General features: G+C 44.0%; 2 protein-coding genes and 1 pseudogene across 2 annotated transcripts; 1 reads left to right on the top strand and 2 right to left on the bottom strand.

Moving 5' to 3' along the window:
* Positions 1–1,383: 1,383 nt before the first annotated feature.
* On the bottom strand, positions 1,384–7,924 carry LOC127774169 (uncharacterized; annotated as a pseudogene).
* A 4,171-nt stretch (positions 7,925–12,095) lies between these two features.
* Positions 12,096–14,565, top strand: LOC127773456 (protein LEAD-SENSITIVE 1-like). Its single transcript, XM_052299519.1, has 2 exons — positions 12,096–12,457; positions 13,508–14,565. The coding sequence occupies exons 1-2, from the start codon at positions 12,361–12,363 to the stop codon at positions 14,257–14,259; spliced, it is 849 nt and encodes a 282-aa protein (XP_052155479.1). The 5' UTR covers positions 12,096–12,360; the 3' UTR covers positions 14,260–14,565.
* Positions 14,566–14,743: 178 nt separating this feature from the next.
* Positions 14,744–18,932, bottom strand: LOC127773457 (cathepsin B-like protease 3). Its single transcript, XM_052299520.1, has 12 exons — positions 18,803–18,932; positions 18,549–18,694; positions 17,368–17,442; positions 17,194–17,274; positions 16,904–17,060; positions 16,779–16,783; positions 16,613–16,687; positions 16,382–16,507; positions 16,017–16,235; positions 15,433–15,546; positions 15,306–15,341; positions 14,744–15,209 (listed from the first exon to the last, which is right to left on the bottom strand). Exons 2-12 carry the CDS (start codon positions 18,600–18,602, stop codon positions 15,075–15,077), a joined length of 1,077 nt encoding a protein of 358 aa, XP_052155480.1. The 5' UTR covers positions 18,603–18,694; positions 18,803–18,932; the 3' UTR covers positions 14,744–15,074.
* Between the last annotated feature and the right edge of the window lie 6,396 nt (positions 18,933–25,328).

Raw genomic sequence — 25,328 nt, 5'->3', positions numbered from 1 at the left:
GTATAAATCATGTTTTACGTGACGTAAAACATGATTTTGCTGTACTTATGTGATGAGTTTGGTTCGTTAATACACGAGATGAGTAAAAGGATAAAAGTTTAGATATGTTCATATCTCCTTAATGAAAAGTAATACTCTACTCCGGTTTCGAGAATTGAATTGCCAGGTGTTGTATTGATCTCACAATCGAGTTATAGTTATACACTTGTAGGCCTCCCTGCCTTACTTATATAGCTTTGGGGGCAAGGCTTACAAGGAGAAAAACCTAGCCGGATATGATTTTTTTCTATGCATTTACATAATCATATATAACTTAAGACTATGGAATATAGCTTGAAATACAATGCAACATAATGTCCAAAGCATTCATACATATACTTCCAATAGTAGTACATCTATGTGCAAAGTCGCATCTTCAAATTCATTTTACATAGACAGAGACAAAATTATGACAGAATTACAAACTTAAAACTGTCAAATTTTATTTTTGTTACGGCTAAAATATTATGAATTTGAGGTTAGGATTTTGTCCCTAAGTGTAATACTATTGAAAGTACATACGTGAATTTTTCTAGATTTTTTAGTGACATTTGTTAGTTGGTGTGCACGTGTGTACACGTGAAAGCTTGTGTGCATAAGATATGTTGCCTCACCACAATTGGATCAGAAACTCTATAATGACACTTGTTGTCTATGAGTTTTTAACCTTATGGTTGCGTTCTTGTATGATTGTCGAGGAAGTTTAGTAGCGCAGGCGAAACGAAAGCTCATTAGCATATAATTAATTAACTATTACAAACTTAAAATTGGATTTATTTGATTTTTCTTAAAATAACTTCTATGTATTCTTTTTAAAATACCATTCAACAGTTTGAAAAACATGCTAACGAAAGTATGCTAACGAAAAATGAGAAAGTTGAAGTTTGGAGTTGAAAAAAACAACTGAGCTTAAGAGATTAGATATTCGCTTCCAACAATTGGATTCGAGACTCTACAATTACACCAAACTTAGCTATCTACGAGTTTTTAATCTCTAAGAGATTAGATAAAAAGAACTTGTTGAATGCTGGTGCTTAAAAAATCCCCAAATTTTCACCAAGCACAGGAGATAACCCACTCCAATCCACTCATACAGACAAATCACGATGACCAAGAAAGAGTAGGGAAAGAATGAATCTCAACAAACTCAAGCCAATGGCACCTTAATATGCTATTGCAATAAAATCAACAATCTTAGCTTTGGGGTGGGGAGGGGTTTAAATACCGCCTCACACTAATCTGATGGTTGGAGGCAAAGATTACTCATATGGGCTTGTGGTAAGCCATGGAAGGTTTGTAAATGCTTATATTATTGGTGAAAGAGGAGTGCATTTGTAAACCAGGTTAGAGATGGAAAAGTCCCAGTTTTTTATGAGCTACTCAACAAAGGGGTATAATGCCCTTAAAGATTTGAATTTCAACAAATACATCAGCTTCGCATCTCAATGAAATCATGCTATCCATAGTAGTTCTGATTTTTGCTTACTTGTACCACGAGTAACTAGTTGTTTGTGCTAGTATTGTTTTTCTAGTGCTACATATAGTAGTCGTTGCCATCTTGATCTTGCTGGTGCAGAATCTATGTCGGAAAAAAAAACCCACCGCCATTAAGCAGGCCTGAAACCCCAAAAAGAATATTCAGCTCGTTGATACTAGGGTAAATGTATCCAGAAATATGAGTATTCCTTATTCATTGTTGTTACCTGGTGTTAAACTTGCTGCAACAATCGGTCTCCAACAGGAACCTATAATTACTTTATAGAGTTTGGCAGGCAGATACATGGATTGCAAAACGATCATGCTAGCTGCAGGCGGGGGGTTGTACAAGTGATCCGGGCAAAATCCACAACCTACTCAATCCAATCCTTCTCTTCTTCGGCTGGAGTATCCACCTTGGCTGCTGCAGAAGCGTAGCTCACGCTGCTGTCTCTCATGCTCTTGCACTGGCTTGACTGTTCATACCGAACAAATCCGATCTTGATCTTCGTCGAACAATGTTTCAGCATCTGGAACATTATATTGCATAAAGAGGACGAAGTTATAGAAGTAGAAATGAAGAGATAACACTAGTTAGATCGCCACAACGCTTACACTGAGGAAAACGCTGATGGGGTGGTGCCCACATGGTATTTTCATACTCTTGCAGGTACTGCTTGAATGCATCTGGATTACCAGTCTCTATTATCTCCATGCCCATGTGGTCCAAGGCCTCTATCGATTTATGTATAGCACCATGGCTCTTGTCGTAGTATGTGTAACTAAACCTGATGAGACGATGCAGGTGAGCATAATCATATACAAATCCTATAAGATCGAAGTAACAACTACAACTTAGCCTGGTGATGTATCATGGGCAAGCGTTCTTTGGTGTCCAATTATGAAATGAACTGATCTGGGCTGTTCAATCACGTTTTCTACACTATCGATCAAAGCAGATCCGGGTGAAACAAAGCCTGGAGCAAATTAGCTCCCTTTTCACTTCCCACCAAAATCTTATGCAAATAAATTGTGTTGTCCCTGAACCGCAAACAACATCAGCCCACAGCGACCTCCCCCCATCTTCACACTCCTACAACTCCAAACGCTTGCACACTGGTGATCACCATCGTTGGGCAGATGGTGGACCCCAACATGATCAAGCTAAGCCATGTGGCAGAAGTAAACCAGGATACATCTACAGCATCCGGTGTTTCTATAGATGAATTTAGCAGGGAAGCAAGGTGCTGTCACCATCCACCAGAGATGGATTCGAGATTGGGGTTTGCGATATAGTGTTATTACAACACTGTGCCAGGTGGAGTTGTTTTTTTCTTTCAAAATTGAGATGGTTCTAGGATCTGCCAATTGGATCTGATGGGTTCTCAAATTCCATCTGATGCCTATATCGATTATTCGAGCCTAAATGTTATTCCACATGATAAGTTGCATTTATGCTAAGTGGAAATACAAGATACTGCACAACAATATCTAGAGTACTCTTGCTATGAGGGGTTCAATTGATAGACAAATGCTGCTCATATGATGGTACCCTTTTCGTTATTGAGAGCAAATTTTGACATCTACTGAAGTTCAAATTTGCATATACAAAATTAAGATTTTGTACTGAAATTTAAACTTGGAAAGAACCATATTTGTAAGTGTGATGATGAGTTGATCTGAAAAGAGAGTCATAGCTAAAACTGCTATTATGGCATACTATCTACCTTCTGGAAAGAGTACAGGTAGAAAGACTAAGAATTTGGACAATCTATAGGCCTACTAAAAAAATATTCGGCAAGAGAACTCTAAGATTGTGGATTTTGCATCATGAGCTCATTTTAACTAAATTGGCTAGCAAATTTAATGAAAAACCAGGCATGCCAACTCTTCTGCTTTTCTACATGGCCAGATCTTTAGCCTCGAATAGGCCAAACACTGCAAACTTCATTAATTAGTTCTGCAGAACTAGTAGATGACAAATGTGACACAGGACAATTAAAGTTTTCTCACACTAAAGATTACCATAGGAAAACAAGCAAGTTGGCAGAGCATGAAAAAGCTGACAGTAGAAATTAAGTATTTACCGGGTTCCCCAGTGGCAGAAATCTGAGGAGATAGAAAAGAAGTTCTTCGGATCGTCAAGATATCTAGAGAGCAACTGCCCATACATGGCTTCATTTTGGTCTCAACCCATTTACAGAAAAAGGGGTAAGTTGATTAGTGGGTGCAGGAGGGTCTCAATAAGGTTTAGAGATTTAAACATTGGTTTAAGTAGGTAACTTTGCAAAAGATCCGAAAATATTTCCTTTTGTAAGGCATTTGACCTGGAGAGGTGCCTTTCAGAATTTTTTTTTTCCAATCTCGTCTAATTTTGTGATGACCCAGATGTTTCAGTTGCCCAGTCTTTAGAGGAAGGTGTCTCAGATGTTTCTTTTAGAACTCTTGGAATATCAGAATGTACTGAAACATGTTGCTATATTTGCTGAGTAGGGTGCAGTTCTATAAAGTGTAAATCATGTGAGTTGGCTGTTGAGAAATCTTAACGCCTTTTCTGGTCAAATGCATCGTTTATGTTAAGAGAGAACTGGCTACCTGCCACCCAGATCTTCTATACAGATATATACCATTGATTTTTTTGGTTCTCCTTGATACTATCAAGACCTTCTGATCCTTCCTCTAATTATCACACATCCATTTTCTCACATTAACTGAGACCCTGAGCTACCCTATCTGGCATGCTATACACCATCCCATACCAAAGCCCTCCATCCTTAACACATAGAACTTTGCCTTTGTAACCACCTTGGAGAGAAGGCCTAGTGTGCAACATGGCCCCCTCTTCCCCTCAGACCAGACTTATACTAATTTGCTTTTGTTATTCTTGATAGATGGGTGAAATTCAAACAAAATACAAGCAGATTGTTTAAGCACAACAGGAAGAGATTTGTTGATACATTGTGGGTAAGAACCTGCAAAGAGAGAACATGAATTCCCTTAGCGCGTTGGATCATCGAATAATCTGAGCCAGCGGATTCTCACTAAACCTGGGTAAAGCCCAGGTTTTTACCCAGGTTTAGTGAGGGATGTGACACCCCTACTATCAGTTATTGTGCTAGGAGGGGTATGGGCATGCTCAGCGCTTTAACTGATAGCCTGAGAGTTTTGTTTAGTGAGGTTTGAAGGCTAAATGGTTTGTTCTGGACTTGCTTATTTTGTTTATGGCTTATGCTGGTCTCCCTTGCAAGGGCCTTATGACCATGATGTTTGCTTTGATCAATGTAACTAAAGGCCATGCTGCTACTGAGAGAAAGATACTCCCTCCGACCTAAAATATAGCAACCTAATACTTGATTAGACACCACCTAGTACTATGAATCTTGATAGGGGTCTGTCCACATTCGTAGTACCAGGTGGTGTCTAATCGAGTACTACTTTAGTATTTTGCTATATTTTAGGACGGAGTGAGTATATAGATGTGTGGTTTTTGCATCAAACCAGTTACACATTGTTTGCAACGAGGAGCACTTGACAATGTTTAAACACATTGAATAATATAATAACTCATATACTGTACAGTGTGCCTGTGGCAATTCACTTATATTGGACTAATGTGTGATATTGAAAATTTTCAGGCAACTCAAGAAAAAGTAGCAATGATAGCAGGTGGGGTGGCAGATTATTACCACCACTACTTTAAAAGGGGAATCTTAAGCACAAATGGCTCTGTCTGAAAATATAGAAAGTTCAAAACAGAAATAATTAATACGGATGGCTGTCTAAAAATAATTATGTCGTAAAATCATATTAGTACTGCTAAAGTGCTAATCATGCATGGAAGGCATATTGGGTCAGGTTAAGGGCAATACTAATGTTGGTGTTCTGGCCTATTATCCAAGAGAAATCTTAGGTAAAGACGGTAATTAGATTGCATGGCATGTAATATGAATGTAAAATATTCAAGTCAGTAACAGCATACCTTCATGGTCTACTGGCAAATCCCCAATTGGGGTGCTATAAATAGTAGCTCTTGTTAATGCGCATTTTGGAGTATAGTAGTGATGTGAGGGGCCTAACAGGAAGACCCGAGAACTGGATCACATACAGGAAAACATATTAGATGGGCAAAGTGAAAATTAGAATAAAGTAATCAGCTATAATAATGTAAGTAGTATTTTTTGGACATTCTTAAAAGCTGAAGCTGATTCTGAATTTCAGAGTTTGATTTTGCATCTCTCTTTTCATGATTGTTAAGGAGACAAGTAAAAAATCTACCAAAACTATTCTTAAAAATACATATTCAAAATTCAAAAGTAGCAGAACTATTGCAGTGTTTAGAATGACAAAAGCATATCATATATCTATGCAACAAAAGTGAATGTTTTATGATTATCTTGGTGTGTTCGGTTTGAATAGACATGGGATGTTTGGAAACTGAGGTTGTCAGGAAATGGCCTTAGCTTTGGTGGTGAGGTAGGTGTTTAACATCCTCACTCACCCGGGTTTAAACTCTAGGATTAATACATGTGACCATCTAGTTCTTTAGTTAATGCTAGAACCCATGTCCAACTTTCAAAATAAAATAAATAAAAATGCATGCATCACTCATAAAGATCACTTTACCAATTATACCAATGAGAGATAAAAGTACAGGTTGATAAAATGGTACATCCGAGGTACTTTTACATGAAAGCATTCAAGTCAAGGTATTACCAGTACAGCAAGACAGTGATTTACTATTAGAAGATCTGAAATTTTGAGAGAGTAACAGTAATGTGTAAATAACATACATGTTAGTTGGATCAATGTTGCCAAAAGCATATGCCACACACCGCCCTGAGTATGAATAGCCAGCATGGCTGTAATGGCAAGAAACAATTGTTAAAATAGAACAGAAGAAATTCACCATCATATGAATAGTTAAATACCATCTTACGGCGCAATTACTGCACTCACATCAGGGGACTTGGTTAGACCAGCAGCCCTCAGCCAACCATCAAGTTCCTCATCCAGTTTCCTGGCTAACATGGAGTAACGAATTTAGGAGACAGAGCTAAAGTGGTAAATTGTCGAACCAAAATTTTAAAATGAAGAAAATGGTTGAGATCCCTGAAAGTTTTCTACAAATTACATGCTTTTATGAATTAATGTTGGAAACTGCAGAGCAAGAAGATAATGGAGTCAGCTAGGAATGAATGGTTCAACTCCCAGTAAAACTAAACAGCTCATGTGTTTCCAGAATGGTCTGACAGCTAAAAAAGTTATTGCATTTGCATAACAAATAGCAAATGATCCAGTTTCATCAATCATGTCAGCCTACTACGTGTTTGGGCAAAAAAGAATGATATTAATCTAATAAGCAGTACCTAAAATGTCATCATGCCTGATAGCACAATAAAATTGATCCATGTCCATATGATAAGGTTGCCGGTAATTCATTCCTTCTAATAAAAAACTATTCCGAAAGTGCATAATTTATATGAAACCATGTATAACAATGGCAAGCGGTTCCTGCATTTTTCTAACAATATAAAAATAGTTCCCACAATCTGTTAACTTAGCAACTAAATTTGAAGCAAGAGAGCCGTAATGACTGGTGAAATCATCCAAAATGCCAACCAAACAATTCAAGCACGCATATTTGGATGACTATCAAGAAAATTATTCACAACAACCTGCAAAATATCAACCGCCAACATATATCAAGTTATCAACAGTTTGAAGCTACTAGACTATTTACACTCCAGATCGTTTAAAACTAAAACTCCAAAGATATGCAGCATCCTCTTTTGCATTTTGAAAAGCGCACACAATCGAACAAGTCAACACTCACTCCTCCACAACAAACAACACAAGTGCACTCCAAGAAGCTAGGCTAGGCCGCGGAATTGAGTAATCACCACCACCGAACCGGACCCCGTTAATTCCCCAAATCTCGTAAGCAAGAAATCCCTCCTCTAACTTCTCCCCCCTCCCCAAAAGTGGGAGAATCCATCGATTGGATTGAACTAGTAAGAAGCCTCCTCCTCCAACCCCACACCCCCCTGCCCCAAAGTGGGAGAATCCATCGATCGGATTGAACTACTCCCTCCGTTTCACAATGTAAGACTTTTTAGCATTGCCCACATTCATATAGATGTTAATGAATCTAGATATATATGTGTGTCTAGATTCATTAACATCTATATGAATGTGGCAATGCTAGGAAGTCTTACATTGTGAAACGGAGGGAGTAGTAGAGATTGCAGTAGCGGAGGAGAGTGGATCAAGTACCATTGTTGGTGTACCAAGAGCCGGCGTGCGAGGCCCTCCTCCATCCCCACCCCACAGCAGAGAAGAAGAGCGGTTTCGATGGCGGCAGCAAGGAAGAGGAATCCCTCCCTCCCCTCTGGCCCTCTCGTCTTCCTTGTTAGCTTAGGTTGGTTTTTCCGTCTGGGCTGAAAAATAAAAAGTAATCACTGCCTCAAGTTGCCACTCCAACTTTCAAGAACTGCAAAAGAAGAAAAGATATGTAGTGATTGAGAAAAAATGAGTCCTGAAGAAAATAGTATTTGATGGCCTGTTTAGCAAGAGAAAAGAATGGGCTCTCCTCATCACCAAAAGAAAACCTAACACAAAGTTAGCTTCAACAGACAAGCACCAAGCCACTGAGATTAATCCATTCACCAATTTCAAGTTGAATACTCAATTGAGACCACGTGGATCTTTACACCGAAGTGCATGTATTATGTTCATGTGCACACATGCAAGTATAAAAGGTGGATTAAAGTAGATAGTGTCCTGCTGCAATGAAAATCCCACCGATTCACAAGTAAATAGCAGAAAAGATGACAGACGATATTTCCCAACAGATTCGGGTGCACTGCTTAAGGCATTACTACAAACAATATTCGGATTCCTATATGAACAGTAGTAAACAGTGGAGTACCTTAGGAAATCCAGCGATGGACGTCGGGGGCGGACGGATCAGATCGGCAACGGGGAAGAGATGTTCCTGGCGATGGCGGTTGGATCATGGGGATGGGGGGCGGCGCGAGAAATGTGCCCGGCGGCTGAGTGCGGAGATGCGCGGCATCGGTGACGGCGATGAATCGGCGGCGGCACCTGTGAGGGCGAGGCAGAGATATTAGAGGAGGATTAGGGTTTGGAAGCGCGGCGAGGAAGGCTGAGCAGGAGCAGACCGCGAGGAGATCTTGACGATCTTGTTTTGCCCGGCGCGGCAGCCGGCAGGGGCAAAGGCGGCGACAGGACGAGAAAATTTACATATTGCCAACTCCAAAAACGGATTTCGCTCAAATGCCATGTAGGAGTGGTTTCACCTGAAGCCTACACGCTATAATACCCGAACAGACAAAAATACCCCTATTTCTACCCTTCTTCCACCTCCGTCGGTGACCAGCGGTGCGGGGATAGCTGGTGCGCGGCCGGCGCGGCGCGCGGTCGCGTGTTCGTCACTGGGGGCGTCCGCGCAGGCTACGACCCTGCCGTCACCTGCTCCGGCGCGTTGTGGGACCCCGCGGCCTCACCGCCCGCCGCCGCGTGGGAGCCGATCCTGCCGCTGCGCGACGGGCGGTTCAGCCGCGGAGGCCGTCTGCTCCGGCGGCAAGATCTGCATGGTCAACCTCCGCAGCCGCGACGCTAAGGAGCGCTTAGTGTTCGACCTCCGTGCCGATCGCTGGAAGGACATGCCGCCCCGCATGCTCGCCGGTTGGAAGGGCCCCGCGGCGGCGTCGCCCCCGGACAACGACGAGACCATCTACGTTTTGGATGAGGAGCGCGGCGCGCTCACTGCCTACGACTGGGGCACCACTCGGTAGAGGATGGTAGCTGAGTCCGAGCGCCTCAAGGGCGCGGCGGAGATGATCGTCGGCGGCAGGAAAGCATGCATGGTGGCCCTCGGTGGTGGGAAGGTGTTGATCGTGGACGTCATGCCGCCGTCGCTGCTCAAGACGTCACCAGCAGCGAGGAGGGAATCGTGGGACAGGAGGTGGCGGCGCCGGCTGGGAAGCAAGTGGTGGCACCAGATCCACGCGCTCGTCGGTGGCGGCGGCAGTCGGTGAACTACGCACTCGGCGGTAGACAGTGAACCGCGCTCAGCGGCATGTGAACGAAGGGTAGCATTCTGGCATGTAACCTTCGGTTGAAAGTGGCATTTTAAAGAAACCCACTACCAGCATGGCATTTGAGCTAAACCTGTTTTTGAAGATGGCACAACGTCAATTTTCTCCGACAGGACAGGAGCAGCGATGAGGAGCCTCAGTCGGATGAAAACCGTCGGAAAAACACTATACCATTTTCATTTTCTTTTTTTTCACGAAAACGGAATGGGAATGTTAGACCCGAAAACGGTAACGAAATTGGTAATATTGGTATATCGGAAACGGGACCATCGGAACGGAATATACCGATATTAGTTGGAAGTCAACAAATCATATCGGAATCAGCGGAGAGTGGCATAGAACACCGAGAAAACTAATTCACCCATACACGCTTGCGGCGCACACTTCCACGTGAAGCATACACCCAATGAAACCTGCTACTTCTACCGTGTGAAAGGTCTGTTGCATGATTCTATATTTCTATCTTGCACAAGTTAGTTAATCCATGCCCACGCGAGATTTTGCATTATTTTTTTCGTGTTTTTTCTTAATCACGCGTGCATGATTTTTTTTCACGATTTTTTTTATTTTTTTTGTGAATTTTTTAAATCATGTGCACCTGAATGCGCCTGATTCAACTCGAATTTTGAGTCAAAAGTTTTTAAAATTCTAGTTAAAAGTTTTAAATTTTGAGATGAAAGTTTTCATATTTGAGTTGAAAGTTTTCAAAATCCAATATAAAAGTTTTTAAATCTTGACTTTGAAAGTTTTCAAATCTGGATTAAAAATTTTCAAAAAATCTTGTCAAGTTTTCAAATCTAAGTTGAAAGTTTTAAATCTTAATTTGAAACTTTTTAAATCTAAGTTGAAAATTTTCCAAATCGTTAAAAGTTTTATTGATGTACTAGCATGAGAGGCCGAGAGGGGCTGTGCCAGCTAGGCATCTAGCACGCACGCACCCATTAGGAATCTCTATAGCACACATTTAACTATGCGCGAAGATGACCTTTTAACTTTATTCTTGCATCATCACACTCCACATAACATCATTATATGATGATTAACGATATGATAATAAGTTTGATAAACAATATAAACAAAGTTGAACAGTACTTTAGCATCGATAAGCTGAGGAGACCAAAGTTCAGCAAAATCCACATGCCACATCATAGGGTTAGCAACATTTTCTTGGTCACTTTCCCTTTTTTATGAGCTGCAAGCGTACCAGGCTTTCTTCATTTATGGGCTTCCGATGGGTTTGGCCGGCTGAGCCGCTGGGGAACTTTCAGATTTTTTTTTTCAGAATTTTGACGGAAACTATCGTACAAATACAGTTACCGACAAACCGGTCGGGAAAACCTCCATCCTATTTCCACTACCATTTTCGGAAGATATTATCGTTTCCATTTCCACCACCGTCGGTTATCGATACCGACTGAAACAGTCGGTGCAAACTGAAAACGGCAGCCGAAAATCTCGGAAATTTCCAGATCGTTTTCACCCCTACGAGGAGGCGGGTTGTGTCGCGGCGCAACTGGGCGGAACGCATTTTCGGGTGGTAGTTTGGTCTTTGGTGGATGTGAAGGAGGTGGGAAGTAGTGCCTAGGCATGTTAACACTTACTCCCTCTGTCCGAAAAAAAAACAATCTTAGGTTTGAACCTGGATACATGTGTGTCTGTGTCCAATTTAGGTTCAAACCCATGATTGATTTTTTTTTGGAGGGGGCGGAGGGGACGGAGGGAGTACTGGCCATAGTGGCATCGGTGGCGCAGCTTTGCGTCGTCGTGGTTTGCATGTACACTCAGCCATCCGCAAGTGGCCGCTACGCGTGCAAGTTCTCTAGTGTCTGGCTAGGATTGAGCGAGCCAAAAATATCGTATAAAGGAAATGTGCATATGGTATATTTTGTTAGCACCTAATGTAACTGGCCTTAGATTTATGCCGCTTCCCTCCTTGCTCGGCTGCCGCGCGCTTTCCCTCATCACTCACACCTAGAGAGAGGACAGAGAGGGGAGAGAGATGAATAGAGGGGAGTTGGGGAGAGAGGAGGGGTGAGAATGACATGTGGGACCCACGTGGCCCCCACCATTTTGAAATTATTTTTTTTGGTGTAATTGACATGCGGGCCCACAATTTTATTATTTTTCAAATCAAATTGCCACGTAAGCGCCACGTCACTGTCACATCATATGAAGTCCGAGTCAAATTAGCCACGTAAGCGTCACGTAAGCGAAAACTGCCGTTCAAACCGCCATAGGACCTATATTGCACCGGTTTTGACAGTTGAGGGACCCGCCGTATCTAGTTTTTCGGTTGAAGGACGAAAATCGGATTCGTTGACAAGTTAAGGGACCTCAGATGAACTTATTCCTAGAAGAGAAGATAGATGAAGTACGTTGGGCTTGGGCCCAAGGTGCGGCCCATCCCTTCCCAGCCGTCTCGTCTCTCTCTCTCTCTCTAAAAAAAAAAAAAAGAAGTGGAGTAATTTTCCCGTCTCCTTCCTTCGGCGGCATCCACCCCAATTCATCCGGGAAGGGGAGGAGGCGTCCTTCCTTCGCCGCTAAGCAAGCATCCAGCCCACCCAGCCATCCATCCAGGGAAAGGGTAGGGGAAGGTGGCAATGAGGATGTCCATGCCCAGGTGACTCTTAGATTTCTTCGGTTTGAGGGAAGGGAGGAAGGGGGATCGATTTCTTCTTCGGTTCTGATTTGGCGGAGGAGGAGGAGGAGCACGACACCCAACGATATGGTGGGCGTGCTGTCCAACCGGGTAGATCGGCTGGACCTCGCCGCCGGGGATCACATCTACTCTTGGAGAACTGCCTACCTCTATGCGCACCACGGTGATTCTTCTTCTTCTTCTTCCTCCTCCTCCTCCGATGCTTGCTATGCTTCTTCATCCCCAAAAACCTAGTCACTCTTCATCCATGTGAAATACAATGTGTCTGATCTGGAGATGGAGAAGTAGTAGTAATTTGTTCATGGAAAAAACAAAGCTTGTATTTATTTTCAGTTAGTATCCCTTTTCCAAGTCATAAGTCAACAACTGTGCCTGCTCAAGGCTCCAGTGAACAATCACCTCCTATGCTGGCTGTTGATGCTGCCTGATGCAAAATGATTAACCTGGAAATGGTCGAACCTGGCTGACATTTGTCCATAACCTGTTGATGCTGTCCGCTGTGTCTTACCGATTTAAGCCATGTGGATTACCAGTCAGCTCAAGGAAATCGGTACCATTTTCCCTGAGCACTCAAGAATACAATTTTGGGCGATATCTTTAGGAGTCTGGTTGTTTGGCCACCTGGATTTCCATTCTTTTCTTGTTTTTACCATTGTCCAAAGAAATAAGTCTGGAGGCACTAAAAAGAAGTCTCGTCTGTTGAGTCGCATGGAACCTGCATCTCAATCGAAGGATTCTGCTTATCTTTCCATTTAAGATAAATCCATCTCAAATTTAGAGCTCTCCCGAACACAGGTAGGTATTTTATGCCCAACCTGCCCTTTTTTTTGGTGTACAAACCTTAGACAATTAACTAAACAATGCCCACCAATCCACCATCACAATGGCCATCCCCTTTCCAAATAAAGCCTCTCCTATTCTAATATATTGACGTGCAATCATTTTGCGCATTCCCGAAAATAAAGCCTCTCCTACATGCTGGTAACCGACATATGCACAATATACCGTCGGCGATGTCATTTGCCATCTATTATGGAAAACATAATACTCATTACTTGATTGGCATGCCACGCAACATTTATGTGCTCCATGTCCGTTAACCCCACATTATACAGTCAGTTCATGTTTTCCTGTTGACTTATTTGCTAAGGAGCAAGGATACTCGCTAAGACCATGTCTCTGACCTGTTCCCGAAATTGAACTTCATTTTCAGGGATATATATTGGTGATGCCATGGTTATTCATTTTACAAGAGCAGCTGGACATGAAATCGGGACAGGAACATTCTTGGACATGTTCCTTTTCAGCTCATCTCCAGCAACGGAGGAGGGTCCTCCCTGCGAGAAATGTGGTCACCTGATTAAGCAGCAGGGGGTCATAATGTCGTGCCTCGATTGCTTCTTGGATGGGGGCAATCCGTACCTGTTCGACTACGCGGTGTCCCCCGCTTTCTTCCTCGCGAAAGCGCGAGGAGGAACGTGCACCCTGGCAGCCTCGGACCCCGCCGACATCGTGATCCACCGTGCCCAGCACCTCCTGAACAGCGGGTTCGGGACGTATAGCCTGTTCAAGAACAATTGCGAGGACTTTGCGATATACTGCAAGACGGGGCTGCTGGTGGAGACCGCTTTCAGCGTGGGGCGCAGCGGGCAGCTGGCCTCCCTCACGGCTGCCTTCAGCGCGGTGGCCTCGTCGCCGCTCCGGTTCCTGACGACCAGCGCTGGTGGGCTGGCGGTTGTGACGAGCGGCATGTACTGCGTGGGGCGATATGTCTCAGATATCGGTGTTCGCCGTGATGTCGTCAAAGTGCCCGTGGAGAGGCTGGTGGAGCACTGGCCGCCGCGGGATGTTGCTGTTGCTCCTCCTCCTCAGGAAAGCCATCAAGAATGCCAAGGAAATGATGTTGCTCCTCAAGAATGCCATGGAGACGGCGATGGCGGCTGCGTCTCGGAGTCGCTGAGCTAAGCTCTTACTAATAGGAAAAAGGCAGTGTGCCATTCGATCTGTTGCCGATTGTACCGATTATGAATGTATCATCGTTTATGTTGCTCCTCAAGAATGCCAAGGAAATGTTGCTCCTCAAGAATGCCATGGAGACGGCCATGGCGGCTGCGTCTCGGAGTCGCTGAGCTAACTCTTACTGATAGGAAAAAGGCAGTGTGCCATTCGATCTGTTGTCGATTGTACCGATTGCTCTGCGCTGTTTGTATTCTGTGATTCTGTCCATATGAATGTATCATCGTTTTTATTTACTGTATCTGCATTCTGGTACCTTGAATGGGGAATCCTGAAATCGATGCCTGCTGTCATTGTCCGACTTCTCGGTTCCCATTGAACCAAGATATCCAGTGTTTTGCAGGAATTTGGAGCTAGATGCGTCCAAGCGAGTGCTTGCTGCTGCAATTGTGTCAAGCTGTAGACTGATTGAACAAAATCCATACTTTTGGGATACTAGTAAGCAGCGCACAGATCGCATATCATTTGACTTACAGCATACACGTTAATTCTTCAAGTCTCAACTTGGATTACAGCGAGATTAACGTGCGCTCCTCCCTAACACCTCTACGTCACATCCCGTAGTTAACCGGACGTAGAGAGAGAGAGAGAGAGAGAGAGAGAGTACATCTATTATTCAGATATTATTCCAATGTGTTTCTGGACAAGTAGCCTAAACTCCGATCAGTCTCGAGAAGCCTGCCCGTGTGTGCAAAATCCAGAAATCACCCAGGACAAATTTACATGATCCCAACCGTATTTGAGGCCATTAACATTGATTAAAGTCAAACTATGGCCGTTCCGACTCCGAAGGCGCTATCATAGTTCCTCACCATGTTCTTCGTCGAGGGCATACCAGCAACAACATCTTCTTCGATGCCACATTCGTTTGTGCCCCTTATGATCTTGAAGTACCCATCCTACCAGTATCACCGACCAAACATTATTAATAGCTCAAAAAATACAAATTATGCAACATTTCACTTATTGAACTTATATATTTGCCAAGGACTTACATCGCCCCATCCTCTGTTCCACTGGTTTGCAAGCAGCTGTAACACACAAAAGGATGAAAGAAAGAAAATTAGTGCTTAAATATAGGTTTAATTAATAGATAACGTAATATGGGGAATAGACAAGTACCCAGTAATCCTCGCCAGCATCCGTGGTTCCCCATCCAATCAACTTGACAGCATGACCACCCATCATGCCACCTGTGATGTGCTTGTATACTCCTGATTTGTAGTGTGCAAAATCCTTCACAATGTTGGAGCATTAAATCAAATCAACAATGCTATGCATCAAAGAGAAATCATACTCTTTTCTGATAGACCTCAGAATGTTATAAATGAAGTCACAAAACATGCGTAAAATTAGATGTGTAGCCAATTGAACCAAACTCCAACGTTTGAAAGATTACTAGTGTGCACATCTTCTCATGTAGTGCACCAGAAAAAGATAAATACTCCAGGCCCCAGAAAATATCTAAGAACTACTTTCCTGTTTGGGTTATTTTCATCCCCCACCCCTCTTCTTCCGTCTTGTTCTTCCTAAGCCTTATCTCTATACGTAAAGCTCTTTTTAAGAAGCTTTATATTCTGCACGTCATATTTTATTTGAAAGTTACAAAGCAGCAACTGCAGCCTACAGTCCATTTTGATTTCTGCTAACCAACAATCAACAATTTGGTGAAAGAGCATGGAAAAAAAATAGAAAGTCAATGGTACCTCATAAACGGTGAAAGCAACTTCTACAGGGCCATTTTGGTAGACCTCTGCCATTATGTCATGTGGATCAGAATTTACTCTGTATGCATTGACACTGAAATGCTTCTTTTCCAGCCAAACTTGGTTCTGCACCTTGCATTTCTTCTCGCACACTGGCGTAGGATAAGCAGGTTCGCATCCTGGATGCTTACAACCGACCTGATCAAAGTATGGATCGCACTGCAAAACAATGGAAAATGTGCATTTTCTGAGTATATCAAGCTGAACTAATGTTGCAGGAGCCGGGAAAAAAATATTCACATATAGGATTACTGCTGGATCATGCAGAAACATTCATGTCATAGCATGTAGAAAATGGACAATACCTCATCGGTAACAACACCATTCCGAACAAAGTAGCGCCATGCCATGATAGGATAGCCTCCATCACAACCATCGCCGCACATGAAACCACAGCATGCCACTAGGTCATTGACAGATAGCGAAATGTTCTACAAGGAATAAAAAACAGTAGCTTGGCTATGTGAGCAAAGGAACAATAAATTAAGTTAGAAGCCTTGGCCATGAGAACGGACTTGTCATTCATATTCACTGACCATGTTGAAATGAATGCAGAAACGATCCTGGAGACACTCCACAGCACCAAATGCCCAACACGAGCCACAGTGACCCTGTCATTGTCAACCAAGACATAATACCTATTATATCTTGCATTCTAAACCCTCATGGGATTAACAATTTATGGTGGTGCGCGTAGTTTACCTGATCTGCGCATGAAAATCAACATTCCCATGGTTTGGTGGAAAATTATTGAGGAAATGAAGAATGGTTAGTGTATTCATTAGAACTAATTACAGGTCAAACATTGAGGTACTAATTGAACTTACCAAGTATGGTCCCAATTGTGTTACACTGTGACCATGCAGACCTGGCATCAAACTCCTTTGGAAGCATCAGCGATCTTGGATAAGTTTTGACAGGGACATCATTTAGCACACTATGCGGTGTTGGCTTCACTCCAAGGATATGTTTGAATTGCGCAGTCTGTACAGGAGGATTATTGAGGCCACCGAACAAGCATGAGATAAATGTTTTGATGTATGCAATACTAACAACAACAGGAAGGTGTCCCCGCAAAAAAAAAAAAAAACAACAACAGGAGGGTGTTGTTATTTACAGTATAGTTTGCAAAGTATGGATTCCGTGCAGCCGTCCAGCCAGCATTGGGATGCTTGTTGATTGCCTTTATGATGTCGTCCTGTGACAACAAAATACCATTGAATGATATGTCATGAGTAAATAAGAAAATACAATAAGGTGAGAAGGACGAATTGAAATAGAAAGGCATAACCTGGATGATTCTTGAACTGCCGCCCTCCTTGGTCATGAGCTGGAGATTTGGGATTGGCTTTGCAGCTCTGCCTGCCTGTGCATGTGTACATACAGATGTGATTCAGCTCACAACATAATTCAAGGTACAGTTCCTTCTCTGTTTTGTTTTGTGTAGAGGAAACATGAGGCTTTTGTGTGCTTGTATTCTTTTATTTTTGTGAGGGAAAGGGAAATTCATTAAATAAAGTAAACTTCAGAGAACTGCAACTATTCTATCGAAACTATCGGTTTACTACAACTTTAGTCAGACATTTCAGAAAACTGCAACAATAGTACACGGTGTTATCATAAAACTGCAGCTTTATACACTTGACGAATCTAGACCCATTAGTCAGGCATTTATGTAAAACTCACACAGTTACACGTCGAGCCCACATGTTAGACACACGTGGTGGGTTAAAGTTGTAGTTTATTGATAAAATCATTTGCTAAAGTTGTAGCTTTGTGAAATGGCTGACTAAAGTTGTAGCAAAGTGATATTTTTGATCAAATAATTGCAGTTCTATGAAATTTACTCTTAAATAAAGTGAACTGTCGGAAAGGGAAAATTCATTAATCATGAGACAATTCCTCACACATAAGATGTGAAAATGAGGTACACCAATTATAACACTGGAAGCCTGAAGGAGCTTCCTATTTTGTGAAGGATTAGTCTTTTGTAACTGACTTTCCATATTTCTGTTTTGATCAGAATTCCCCTATTTCTGGTCATGAGCAACTTTGTCTCCCTGACCCTAAGTATGCTTAACTCAGATCTATCTTTCTCCTTGATATAAGCAAATCTATGACACCACTACAGTCCATTTCAATAATCAGATGTCCACTGTAGGGCTGTAGAGATGCCTCCAATGCACGCAAGTGCGTTTTTCTATTCAGTAATCCATCCTCAGACTAAGGAGAGAACTAGCGCAAATAGTAATGGATGGAGCATATCTGCGGCAGAAAATCTGCCTGCCCCAAGAAGAAATTTCAATTGGATTCCACCAGTAAAGAATCGAAGATACTTGATTGGATCTTAGTGTTAGCTGTTGGTTTTGTACAGTAAAAAGGTGAATTGCTGGTCGAAATGTATGGATAGATTTGAGACGGCTAGATCGCAGAAAGAAAGAAAGAAACAAGTAAAGGTGATGAGAAAAGGACCTGGGGGCCAGCAGCGACGAGGATCAGCAGCAGCAGCAGCAGAGGCATGCCCATCTTGTTGGATTGCAGCTAGGGCCGATTGCCTGTGTTCTGAAATCTGAAGGTGAGGACTGAGGAGGATTCCTCTTCCTCTCCACTCTCCAGACCTACAGCTTGCAAAAATGAACAAGTCAATTAACAAGAGGATGGATGTGGGAGTGGGATTAATGGTAGGAGATGATAGTGGCAGAGCAAAATATCTTTGGTTGGGATACCTTGAAGAGTCCTCCACTCCTTGCGTGTTGCTGTTGGTGTTGCTTGCTTCTCTTCTCTTCTTTCCCCTACCTCAGTCCTCAGCAGCTCCCCCCGGCTGTGCCCCCGGTCTGTCTCTCTCATTTATTTATAGCTGTTGTGCCTCTTGCTGCCATCATAAACAAGAGGGGAAAAAATAATAATTAAAAAAAAGCATCAATAGAGATGGGCGCGCAGGTACTAAGAGCAAAGAGCAAGTTTAATACTAGTATAGCCAACTACTAGCTCTAAATCATCTATAGCCAATATAATAGTCAATTCATACAATAGTTGCTTACTATACCATTAATACCTGATTCTACCTGTCATACACACATTATATCTTGAAGTCCGTACTACAGCTGGGTTGCTTACTATACTATTAATACCTGATTCTACCTGTCATACACACATTATATCTTGAAGTCCGTACTGCAGCTGGCTAAAAATCTGTAGCCCGCTACTCTTTTCTTTCTTTCTTTTATCTCGCTACTCTTTTCTTTCTTTCTTTTATCTCTTTTAAAATATGTTTGTACTTGGTTATAGCATGCTACTGTACCTGACGAGGTGAGGCCGTGAGGCGAGGCGCACGAGACAGAGACCGCTGATTTTTTTTCCCTTTCCTTTTCCTTGGGAGCACTCGCCGTCTCGCCCATTCCTCCACCAACTGATTTCCTTGCGTGCCGTGCTCGCCGTTGGCTGTTCTTATTGCGACCACGACCAACTGAGGCCCCCTTCATTTCTCCAACGAATTAGACGAAGATAAAAATTTTCGTGGCATGTTTTTTAAATTGCTTAACAGTATGTTTCGTGCGAAAACTTTCTATATGAAAGTTGCTCTTAAATATCATATTAATCTATTTTTCAAGTTTATAATAATTAAAACTTAATCAATCATACGTTAATACCACATTGTTTTGCGTAAAAAACATAATCTTCATCTTCAGGAGAAAAGAACACCACTTGAGATATATTGAGTATATTATAATTAAGGTAAATCTAAACCGAAAGCGTTCTCAGTTTAGTTTTAATGAGTGACGCACTCATACGCATACGTGACTGATCCACACACTTGTTAGTGCCTTAGCGGTCGGTCACAAACCATTCATTCCATCTGTCATATCATCTTCATTAAAAATACCAGAGATAGATACCTAATGCTTGTTTCCCCACATTGTTGACTCTCGCGTCGCCTTCCCCATGGGTTGCACCGGAGGCGAAAACCTCGCCGCTCCCCTCCTCCCCCCCCCCCACTCCTCCTTCGCTTCGCTACCGCGCGAGTGGCCGCCGTCACGCGGCCGCAAGGACGGCGGCGGGGCTTCGCCCACCTCGCGCTTGGGCGGCTAGGGGAGCCACTCGGGGTGGCGGCGGTCCGGCCAAATCCGCGCCGCACCGTCTGGATCTAGCAAGAGGGCGGCGGCAGTTCCGATCGACGGAAGGTGGTGGGACGGAGGAGGCGGCTGGCGGCAGCAGTGGAGGTGGCCAATGGCGGTGGGGTTAGCGACGGCGTATGATGGCGATGGCCACGTCTCCGTGGCGCGTGGCGTCAAGTGGCTGCGAGCAGCAGGGATGAGACGGTGGCGGGGACGGTGATGGCATTTGGTGGCGATGGTGGATGCTACGGATCCGGAGCGGCCACGCCCGAATCTGGCCGTCCCGTGGGTGGATCCGGCAACTCCGCGCTGGATCTGGCTGGCCACGGCGCGGCAGTGTGGCTTCAGCAGGAGGTCGACGGCTGGACAGCGAGTGGCAGCGACGGCTGAACGACGGTGTGGTGTGGGTGACCGATGATGACGGCGAATGTGCTCAAGCTGATGAAGGTGCCGGCGGCTGCCAAGGTTGGCGCGGGTGGCGCCGGCGCGGAGGCCGGTGCCGGGTGTTCCTGGACCGGTGGCCGGCGGAGGCTAGCACGGCGCAAGGACACGCGACTGGCGGTGGAGGCTGGCACAGTGCGACGAGGGTGGCCGTGTGGCGGCACGCGGAGGCTAGCCGGCGGATGGTGCCGATGCAGCGGTGACCATGCGCTGACGAAGGATTGACAGCGGTGGAGCATGGTGCATCAGTTGTGGATAGACAGGTGGTCGGCAGCGGGTGAAAACCTAGCCCAGACTTGGCCGAGCTGGCAATGAGGGCGTTCTCGAGCGTCCCTTTCCCTCTTGAGGGCCTTGCCATGCTGTCCCATCTCCTCTAGGGGGCCTGTCGAGTGAAAACCTAGTCCTGGTCTCCCTGAGACCTCGACGGACGACGACGGCGGTGCTTTCGCCGCTCCTCTCCCTGGAGACATTGTCTAGGCACACCTCTTGACGAAACCTCCCTGACAAACGGTGCAAGCTCGCTGTAGATTCCAGTCCTCTTGTGTTGAAGCTCTAGCTTATGCAAGTTGGCCACGTCGGAGGGCCTAGGAGGGAGAGCGATTCCATCATTCTTTCTCACCCTCTCTCCCTGAATCCCAAAGATGTGGATAGAGTGCGGTTAGTGTCGGTTGTTAGGATAGTGTTTTAGGTGATCCCGGTTGTAGCTCCATTGTTGGCCTAGCTGTTGGTATTTCTTAACGACATTACTAGAAATATAATTCCCAGCAATAGCGCATAAATACTCATGGTATATTATGGTTACAGAGTTCATCCGCAAGCGCACGGATATACCATTGTAGCATTTCACCCGAGAGTATTCTAAGGGTATCGTATTTGTTTAATCCCGTGGGAAGATCATAGTAGAGAGAACCGTACTAATAATTTATATGTTACTTGTAATAATCACAGTATAAGCAGGGGTTAAGATAAATCAAGGGTAGAGTGACACACAAGTAGGGAGCTACTCATTCTCAAACTAAAATATCTAAGCTAAGTGGAAAGAAAATAGAAAAGAGAATCTATTCATATACTTCTAGTATACATAGTATACATATATTCTAGTTATAAGATTAACTAGCTAATACCCTCTTTTTGATGCCCTTCTAGTACTTCGAGAAGCCACCCTTGACTGCCGAGTTCGTTACGACAGCCCGTCATGACCATACAACGGGGTTAAATATAGAGGAGTACCTGTTGATGGTCGTTAGCGATTAGTTTCGACCGTCAATATTACCAAAATAGAGGAGAACTAGTTAGGCTTGCAATACATATACATGTTAGAATAATAATATTCCACTAGTATTTGGTTCACTAACTCTTTTGTAGAGAATAACCATAAAGTGGAGGAGAATCGACATCGAATCAGACGATAAATCAATCGGTTGATGTCGAGAATCAGACTTATGTACGAATGGGCCAAGAACATAGAATTGACACGATAAATTGGGCCAAAATTCACAAGTCTGCAGTGAGCAACAGAAGAGGAGGCCACCTGCCAAGTTTGAGCCAGGTGGGCCCAGCCCATGGTTCGGCCGAACCCCCTGCAGCGCCGTTCGATCCAGGTTTCTCTTGGACGGTTGAGATGGCTCCCCAATGATGGTTGGTGGGTATTACCGACCTTTCCAACCATCACAACTGTAATTGGGAGGTTATAAAAGGAGCTCTCATCCTCACTTCACTCACACACCTCAAGTAAAGCTTTCTCATATTCTCTCAAGTTTAGTTTAGTATTCTTAAGTTAGTGGAATAGGAATAGAGTAGAAATCGGAGTCCGGAAGCCTTCGGAAAAGTTCGGGTATGGCTCTAGTAGCTCTTCTCTTCTTTTTTGTAAGCTTTGTACTATTATTAGAATACTCTTCTTTATACATTTATGGTATTGGAATACTTTCTAAGTATATGAATGCCAACTCTATATTATGTTCATGTTATACTGATTATACTACTAGCTTATCTGGGAGATGCTTTGGTGTGGGTGTAATGTTTGCTTATGCAATTACTCTATGTTATGACGATGATATTAGAGTAGTATCTGGTACTTTAGACGTGATGTCTAGATTACGAGATATCATTATTTGGCTTACGACCTCCCAGGGTTATAATCTTGTATTTTTTCATGCTTTATCAATATGAACTTTGCACTGTATGGTTCGAGTCGTTCAAAAAAAAATGCTTGTTTCCGGTGGTTAGGAATGCAGATCAAAGCAAATGTGGAAGCAAATGCAGGGTTAATCAACCATCTCATTGCCAAAATCCAACAAACTACATTCGCTGATGTGTAGCAAGTGCTCGTCTCCGTGGATTGGCTTGACCAACATCTATCAACTCTGGAAACTGGACTACATTTCTTTCTTCCTTCCTAGCTTCTTACTGAACGAATTAACTTTCCTTCATTGCTTGTTTGCTCCTCCTTTTATTGAGCGATGGTCGATCCATTTCAGTTTGACGAGACAGCCGTACTGAAGCACTTCAGCTGGTTGGAGAGAAGAGACGACATACTCTAGGAGGCGGCCTTCGAATACCGTCATCTCAACTCTCTTCTTAAACAGATGACAGTTTAGGCTCGTCACTGATGATCTGGTTTGGCGTAGGGGTTCGATTTCAGTTAAGAAGTTTAAATTTCAGCCATTAAATCATCCAGAGCAAAATATCGTAGAGTGCCCATGTCATGTGGGGGATTCAGTTCCAGAGAAGGAGGCCTGGCGCGACGGGAGAATCAAGTGCGGCAATTGCTTAGGAATTTGGTTTTATCTTTTTCTTAATATTAGTTAAGTTTGTTAGCAAGTTGTTAGAAGTAAGTTTGCTATTTAAAGGATGTACTTTGGATGTTTTAGATCAACAAGAATCAGATTAATCCTTGTCGTGCTGCTCGACTCCGGCTCCATGCACAACTTCATCAACTCCACCGCCGCCGTATGCACCGGCGTCGTCCTTGACCCCCGACATGGCCTTCACATCCGCGTTGCCAATGGCGACCGCCTGGATTGTGGGGGCGTCGCGCGTGACGTCCCGTTCAACAATGGCGACACGACGTTCTGCTCCGACTTCTTCGCCATCCACCTTGATACGTTTGACGTTGTTCTGGGCATCCAATGGCTCCAAGATTCTAGGTCCCATCCATTGGGACTATGCGCAACTCAGCGTCACACTCACACGCGCCTCGCTGCCCGTCACCTGGCGGGGGATTGGCGGCCCCTCTGGCGACCAGGGTGGCCTCGCTTTCACGTGTTTCGGGCCCGATACGTTAGCTGAGCTAGGGAGGGCTTTAGCACTCTCTTCGCTGCCCCGCACGGGCTGCCACCGCCGCGATCACGCGACCACCACATCCATCTGCTACCGGACACCCGCCCCATGGCAGTCCAGCCATACCGCTATGCCCAACACCAGAAGGATGAGCTAGCGCGACAGTGTGCAGACATGCTCGCCCAAGGCATCATTCGTCCGAGCTCGTCCACCTTCTCCGCCCCTGTCCTCCTCGTCAAGAGCACGACAACAGTTGGCGCTTTTGTGTCGACTACCGTGCCCTCAATGATCGCACGATGAAAGACAAGTTCCCAATTCCGGTATCAACAAAACAGTACAAAAACAAGCATAAACAGTACATGTGGATATTTTTAACATGTAGATCTCGATTTTAGATGAATTTAGCAACTTGAACCACTGGAATCCGACTTACGATGATTTAGTTATGAATTTCCAAAGTTTAATCAGATTTTCATCTAATACAAAAAAATATTACGATTTAAATAAAAGATTTATGGTGTCATCACGACATCATCGCCGGCCATGGCCTGGACCACGAGGTTACCAGCGCTACAGAGCTCGGTTGGGCTTTCCGAAGACACCAACACGAAGAGGATGACAACGCGAACTCACCGAAGCAAAGAACTACGACGAACGACGACAGACGACGAACTCCGACGGCGGCACGGCTCGGCTCGACGACGGCGATGGCTCTCTGGCGAGATGCAGCAGTGGCGAAGGGGCGGACGGGATGCTCCTCCACCTAGCTGTTGATGCGAAAAACACACACTGGCCTGGGAGATCTGCTTAACTCTAGTGCAGGTCCAAAGATTGATGAGATGCGGGTGTGCCAGTCAGTTTGATCCTGCAACTGACAAGATATGTAAACAGCAGATAAAACAGCCGATCGGCTGACAAGCCGATGGAGTAGTTCCAGCCGATAGCCGATAATAGCCGATGCCGATACCAGCCGATAGCGATAGGGTTTAAGCAATCAGCTATATGTCCAATGTAGATAATGATATGAAGGCAATCGGCTGATGATGATGTAATAAAATAACAATATAATCCAGTATAAACCAATCGGCAAATAATGATATGATAAATAAGCATCGATCCGAAGGTTAAAGCACACATCGGCTGGAGGTCCGATGTCATGAAATCCATAAGATTAGATTAAACAATGAAACCTTTGTTGTCATTGGCTAAATCCAACTTATATGTATGTGCAATCCTTATGAGCTGATGCAACGTCCAGATAACTCACCGGCTGAAACCCCGATGAAACCCTTATTGGCAATAAAGAAGCAGGCTAGAGATTATGGTTCTAAGCACGACTTAGTAGATCAAACTTAACTGATGCAGCACTAAGTATGAAAAGAAACATAATATCTAGACAATCAAGCCGTTGACTGAG

The sequence above is a fragment of the Oryza glaberrima genome, chromosome 5, assembly GCF_000147395.1.
Source record: "Oryza glaberrima chromosome 5, OglaRS2, whole genome shotgun sequence".
Lineage (NCBI taxonomy): Eukaryota > Viridiplantae > Streptophyta > Magnoliopsida > Poales > Poaceae > Oryza > Oryza glaberrima.
This window is presented reverse-complemented; position numbering and strand designations above follow the sequence as displayed.

Coding starts and splice junctions, on each gene's coding strand:
- LOC127773456 (XM_052299519.1), top strand. CDS start 12,361: ATGGTGGGCGTGCTGTCCAACCGGGTAGATCGGCTGGACCTCGCCGCC. Junction 12,458..13,507: donor CTACCTCTATGCGCACCACG/GTGATTCTTCTT, acceptor CTTCATTTTCAG/GGATATATATTGGTGATGCC.
- LOC127773457 (XM_052299520.1), bottom strand. CDS start 18,602: ATGGGCATGCCTCTGCTGCTGCTGCTGCTGATCCTCGTCGCTGCTGGC. Junction 17,443..18,548: donor TCGTCGCTGCTGGCCCCCAG/GTCCTTTTCTCA, acceptor ACACATGCACAG/GCAGGCAGAGCTGCAAAGCC. Junction 17,061..17,193: donor CATACTTTGCAAACTATACT/GTAAATAACAAC, acceptor CCTCCTGTACAG/ACTGCGCAATTCAAACATAT.